At 42.7% G+C, this 6,804-nt stretch overlaps 1 protein-coding gene across 3 annotated transcripts in view; it reads right to left on the bottom strand.

Annotated features, from left to right (window-relative positions):
• The window catches only part of ZDHHC8 (zDHHC palmitoyltransferase 8), a 109,435-nt gene extending 103,241 nt beyond the window's left edge, over positions 1 to 6,194 (bottom strand). For all 3 annotated transcript variants that reach the window (XR_014855315.1, XM_085075786.1, XM_085075785.1), the window contains exon 1: positions 5,966 to 6,194. Coding sequence is in view for 2 of the 3 variants with exons in the window: in XM_085075786.1 (XP_084931912.1) it covers positions 5,966 to 6,069 (104 nt within the window). In the remaining variant the exon portion in view is untranslated. The remainder of the gene's footprint in view (positions 1 to 5,965) is intronic.
• Between the last annotated feature and the right edge of the window lie 610 nt (positions 6,195 to 6,804).

The following is a 6,804-nucleotide window of genomic DNA, read 5'->3' on the forward strand; positions in this document are numbered from 1 at the left end:
TAGTTTCCTATTGAGACTGCCCATCTTATCTGGCATGACAAGTTTGTCTGGATTCTATTTCCAAAAAAATTATAGCAAGATGAAATTGCCACGCTGTAAAAGGACATTTCTTTGGCATAACAAAAGCAAATATTTTTCAGAAGTTTACAGACATGACAACTGAGATGACTCAGGTCAACCAGGCAAGCATTAGCTCTTTTGGACTGCAGGTAGAGTGGACAGGAAAAACCTGCCATTAAAGATGCATTTAACATGGAAAATGTTAAGGTATCTCAGGAGGCCAGACTGCACTGCTTGAAATCAGTATGAGGCTGTGAAGGCAGTTTTAAAATTCACCTGATTAAACTGATGCATGCTTTTTTGCACACTCTCTTCCCCTGTATAGTGTCGCCTGCATGGCTGTGAGTGAAGCTCCTCCCTACCAGTTCCAGAGATTTCTTGGTTTGTCATGCGGAAAGAGAAAAAAATAAAAGAAAATCAGAAATACAGTGATACTCCAAGTAGTGAAGTATGGTGTGGAAAGAAAGTTCAAGAAGGGAGGAATTTGTTCTTTTTCATAATCAGCACTACCACTATCAAATGGACCCCTAGCATGGCTAGAAACAGACAAAGTAGAAGAGCTTTGTGCTCTGAAGTTTTCAGAATGCCAAGGATATCTGATATGACCATCTGGTTAGGATGAGGGGGAATGTGGAGTGGCAGTGTTTCCATGAGCTTTCATCCACACACATTTGTGGAATGGCAATGTTTCCATGAGCTTTCATCCACACCACAGCACACCTGGAACTTCTGGCATCACGTATCTCAAGCAACTGCCACCAGAGCTCTCCCAAATCCACAAGCAGCCTTCGGCAAGTTATTAGGCAGAAGCCAAATCATAAGAAGGATGTAAGACCACACTCCAAGGCAGAATTCATGCTGTCCAGTTGCATATCAAGATAAAACAATCTGAGCTACAATTTCATCTTTATTTTCTTTGTTGTGCATCTACTTATCAGCATTCAGTTCCATTTCCTCTAGGCTGGTACAAAACACACCTGTGTTACAGATGAAGCTCCGTAACATCTGTAATATACATTTTAAATCACATTTTATCATTTGGTCTAACTGAAATCAGAACACTGAACTGGCAGAAGTGAACATCTGAACATCTGGAACCAAATACTTTAGGCAAGAAAAACATCTCTGGATACAAATCAAATTCACTAAAGCAAAGAAGATCTTCTATTAGCTTGACCTTTGCTAGTGACTAAACAAACCCAAGTCAAAACAGCAGACAGTATTTTTCCCTTTTTGCTCTGTGAACATATGCAAGTCATGGGAGGAAGAGATCTAACAGATAGTTCAAGAACTCTAGGTACATGTATAATTATATTTTCATTAACTACCACCCGGAATGGTTATGATAGTTTTAAACTTTAAAGTGTTATTACCTGTTTCTGTTAAGGCTGTTCCAGTGCAGGATCAGATAACTGCAGGAAGGGGTAGTGCTTATGATTTAAGAGGTGAATGTATCCTAAGTGTATCTGAATTCATATCTGTCTAACTACAGAAACACTGAATCTTTCTAGTTCATGAAATAGAGTAACATGATATATAAATGGGGGGGAACACAATTTTTTCTTTAAATATCGATTAATTGAAGCCAAGCTTTCCTTCCTGTTAAGGTAAATCCAGCAGCCCTGCCATGGAGCACAGTCTACCAGCCATTCTTCCTCCTTCTGCCATCTGAACAGCACAACTTTAGTCTGTTTCTCTATTTTCTTTCCATCCCTACAGAGGCTTCAACTTCAGTTGCTTTTCTACACCAATTTATCACTCCACAATTGTTTTCTGAAGGTATTAGATTCTGTGTGCCACAGACTGCATTAGAGTGCCAACTGCAGATGTCTGTGGTGTATATCTACGATTATCTCCCATTAGGACTCTTAGGAACAAAGTTGTTCGCATTTTCAGAACTGACTGAATGAGTTTTCACCTTATTTGTGCTTTCACTTCACCCAGAAAATTACCCATTTTGTTATCCCCTTTAAAGAAATAATACACAGCAGTGTTACTACCATTATATCAAAGAAGTAGTGGCACCTAGACCGTTGTTATGAATTACATGTTTCTGCTGTATTTCAAAGATGCTCAAGAGGCTGCATGCTCCAGAAAATAGTCTGAAAATGGGTATTTTATCAGAAACTTCAGGCCTACAATATTCAGTGAGAGAATGACAAGCTTTTTTCTCCTTACTAAAATGAGCCACAGTTTCCCCTGAAAACCATATGCTTTCAGCTGGCTGTGTAATCTACAGACACAGGCATTGCAGCTGCTGAACCACCTCAGAAGTTCTCAGCATTAAAACCTACAGTAAGTAGCCAATTTAAGCAGGTGAAGAGAACTATTAGCCCCAGAACAATTAGAGAATCATTTAGGTTGAAAAAGTCCTTTTAGATCATTGGTTCCAACTGTTCACAGGTGACATTCTGCTTGCTGACAATTAAGCTGCACTCTCTACTAATACTGAGGTTATACTAGTTAAAATAAGGTGGTAAGTTCTTGAAATTCAGGGTCTTTGAATGAACACAATTAGGTTTACATCACAGCAATTGGAAGTCCAAGGCATCAGAGCACAGACTTCACTGAAATAGGTTAAATTGTTATCTCTAACAAAAAGCCTCATGAGAAACATGAAGAAAAAATTATTTTGGTAGAAATAAGTTCAGGTTTGCTAGAACTAAATCACTGGATTCATGCTATGTTAAGAAGAATTGGTTCTTCCTTCATTACACCGATTGATTTGCTCATATAAGTAAATTAACTTAATCATTCTATACGACATTACTGATACGTTCTTCATAATGCTTAGAGTTAATGCTTGTTTACTCTCCCACTGTGACAAATTAGACCACCTACTCAGACACTGTATTTATTACTGAAGGAACACACATGGAGTGCTAAAAGCCTGTGATAATACAACTGCAATATTTAGTTGCCTTTCCAAGCAATAATCTTGATAGCTAAATAGTTTAGTTCCCCCTCATAAAACCAGAAGAAATACAGCAGCGATACAGTGAATCTTAAATGCTTAGCTGAGGGGAAAGAATAAAGGAGAATCTAAAATGGAATTTTCCTATAACTACCACTGATCAGCACCATGATGAACTAATAGCGGACACTGTGTATTTCAAACACTCTTTATGTGCTGCTTTTTAGCAAAGGTGTTTGGAAAAAAAGCTAAAAATAAAAACCACATTGCTAAAAAGCTAACCCTGGCCTTCAAGTTCAAAGAGCTTTTCATCCAGCAGAAGACACTCATAATGTGTGGCATGAGCCCACAAATGTGTCTAGGGAAAAAGCCAAGTCAGAGCCTCTGTTTTCATACGTGTTACTCAGAAATGTTTCCAATGCCCTAAAACGATTATTTTTTCTATTCAGTAAGTGGTTTAAAAATAGTTATTATTCAATTTTTCCATGTATATTATCCTCTATTATTCAAGTCCACTGTGCTGAACTTGCTCAAATCCCTGACATCCCACTGAGGTGATCTGACCAAAATTTGATAGGAGTCCCATCCATCTTCAGCTTCATGCATTTATACACAGGTTACTTCATTAACAGATACAGCAGCCTTCGAGATTAATGACACAAATAAGGAATTAATAAACACACCAGTAAATCTTATCTGATTAAGGTCTTGTGCTATGACAAGCAAGCATGGATTGTATCAAAAGCACTGCTTAAAACAATTTTAGGCCAGTGTTTCAACTGCTGCATATCAGAGACCTATCCAACATCAAACAAGTTGTGCAAATCAACACACCTGAAAATTCAGGTCTACCTCTGCCTTTAATAATGTATCACAACAAAAAGATCTTCAGGAGACAGAATACTGCCTGTGGAATAAGATAAAAAATGGAAATGCATAGGAAAGGGGGAAAATCCCACCACCACACAAAAGAAACTAATCTCATGCATATGGCTTGCTTTGATTCCACAACAAAGATAGATTTTACTAAAACTGCTCAGCATGAAAAACACCAATCCCATACAAATACATCTGAGTATTTTTGAATGGACAGGACTTCACATTCTGCCTGACAACAGTTGCTCAATTATGTGTTACTTTTATTACACACAAGACTTGGCAGCAGCAGAGAATGTATGTCTGGGACAATCCTCAAAAAATTTACTAACACTTCAAGATACACAGGCCAAGTTACAATATGGAGAGAACCTTAAAATACTTCATTTTGCATGTAATTATTCACTGATAACAGAGAGAGCAGAGTGAAGTTTCAGATTCAGTAACAGATTAAAACCAATTGCTTCTTCCGTACAAATTGTAAAACAAACGTCTCAGTTGATGTCCTGCTGCCAAAAGGATGTTTCAACAACAACTGTGTTACCAGGAAAGTCTTACATCACTAAGCAATTTGTAGCTCTACACTGGAAGTATCATATGAAAACAAACATACAGCTTTCAAAACAAGCTTAGCATAAATCCCTTTCTCAAGCAGCCAGAAAAATAAATGCTGGCATTAAGGCCCCCCTCCTTTTTTTTTTAACCATTTAATATTGACCACTCCAGCATCAACCAGGTGCATCACAAAAGCCAACTTCTGTCCTGTGTTTGCCTGTAAGCACCAAACTATAATTAGATGCCCAAATGATGAATGATAGCTGATACTTGTACTAGCTCTTGAGGCTTGACCAGTTCTTGAAAGTGTAATATCCTGATTTACCCATACTTCATATCAAATGCATTGAAAACAAGCAATGAAAAATCAAGGCACATTAAGTCAAGAGCAAAACTCAGTGTCAAAATCTGTTCTGATTTAAGAAACTGTTAGACAAAACATCATTTACATTTTATTCTGAAATGCTACATTGAGATTACCATACCAGTGATGAGCATTTTGAAACATCAAGAATCATATCACAGCCAAACCACGAAAGATAATGACACAGACACATACTCCTACTCTTACAGAGCCTTCTGCTTCCAACAGCTTCAGTGAGCTCGGTTAAAAAATAGCAATGGCAAAACAAGGAAAACAGAGTTCCAAAATAAGTGGAACAATACACCTTAATATGCAATAGCCATCTTTTTGCCTTCCCAAAAGGCAGCTTAGTGAAAGCTCCTTTCAGGGCACAGTTTTGTAGCAGCTCTGGAAACACCGACACCTCTGCAGGGAAGGTGCTGCTACCCCCGCACAGAAAGGGTTAGCGAGCTACGGAACTCGTGTATGGCAAGGGAGAGGAACCAGCCGAAGCACTACAGCACTCACATATTAATATAACTACAGGAGAGCTGCAAGCCGACACAGCAATCACAGCTCCATTCTGCATTTAAGGGAGAAGGGAATGAGAGAAGAGGAAACAGAGAGGGGAAAAGTTTCCTCGTCTTTCCTTCAAGCAAATGTAAATTTGTTCATTAGCTCCTCAAGCTTTCAGGAACAGTTACATAAAAATATGTAAAATCGGTAATGCTTAGAATAGGATTCCTTCCACTTCAAAAGGCTCTGCCGGATAAACCCTGAGACAGGCGAGAGATTGACGGGAGAAGGCAGCTCTCCCTCCCGAAGCACCGAGACTCCGGCCAGCTGAGACACAGGCTGGATGCACGCCTGTCGGCACCGCCGCGGCTGGGGCTGCATTTCCCTCCCGTACACCAGCCAGCCCTGCTCGCACAGACGGGCACAGGGGCTCCGGCATCTCTGATGCACACAGCCGGCAGCTGCGGGAGGCTGATGGGGTTTTACGTGCCGTGAAATGGTGGATCTGACTGTCAGGCACATTTGATGATACGGGGAGATCGTGAGCCTCTGTAAACCAGAGCCAGGCAGGGATAGCAGGAGGCAGGCGGGGAGCGGGACCGGCAGCGGTGGGGCCTGGAGGACTGACAAGCCCAGCCGCCTCCCCCCGCCGGGTCGGGCGGCCCCAGCCCGAGCCCCCCCTCCGCCGGAGCGTTACTTACGTGAAAACAAAAAATAAAGTAGTCGAACCCACTAATAAGGCAGCTGCTGTGGAGACCGGGATGTATTTAGTAGGTTTAAACCTCTTTCCAGTGCTGCTGGGCATCCTGTAGTTTACACATCACTATGTAAATCCAACCCGAGAGGAGGGAGCCGGCAGGATGCGGGTCCCTCCGGCGCGGGGAGAGCGGGACCCGGGCGGCTGGGAGGGACGGCAGAGGGACGGGAGCAGCTGACCTCCAGCACAGGAAATCCCACCCACACCGCCCAGCCCACTCGGCTGATGTCAACCAGCCCCTTAAGGTAGCGCTGCAGGGAGACGGGAGCGGGGCGCGCAGGCAGCGCGGCCCCGCCGAAGGGCGGCACGGACCCGGTGCTGCCGAGCCACCGCCGCTCGGGCTTCCGTATTGCATTGCACCGAGGGAATCCGGTTGTATCCTTTCTGCAGGAAACCCCCGGAAAAGAAAAATGGCAATGTACTGAGCTCCGCAGGGCGCTGGTGGGATGCCGAAGCTCCTGTAGCAGCTCCCCGTACGGCGGGGCTCTAGCTGGGGCTGCGGACACAGCGCCGCAGCAGCAGCCGCGGAGCGCGGCATCCAGCGGGGTCCTGCAGGGAAGCGCAGCTCACACAATCCTGCCTTGCCAGCTCAGGGAATAAACCCTGCTTTCCATTCTGCTACACCCAGAGCCACGGTGTTAATGGCACTGCCGCACTCTGCCAAATTTAACTGATTCCAAGATCCATAACTGAGTGCAAACATAAGTGAAATTACACTATAGTCTGTTCGTTTAAAATCTATCCATTGGCATCGGGAGGCAGACAGAAGAGGTAATTTAAGGT

This window comes from Lichenostomus cassidix, chromosome 15 (assembly GCF_008360975.1).
Source record: "Lichenostomus cassidix isolate B80296 chromosome 15, HeHo_3.0, whole genome shotgun sequence".
In the NCBI taxonomy this organism is placed as follows: Eukaryota; Metazoa; Chordata; class Aves; order Passeriformes; family Meliphagidae; genus Lichenostomus; species Lichenostomus cassidix.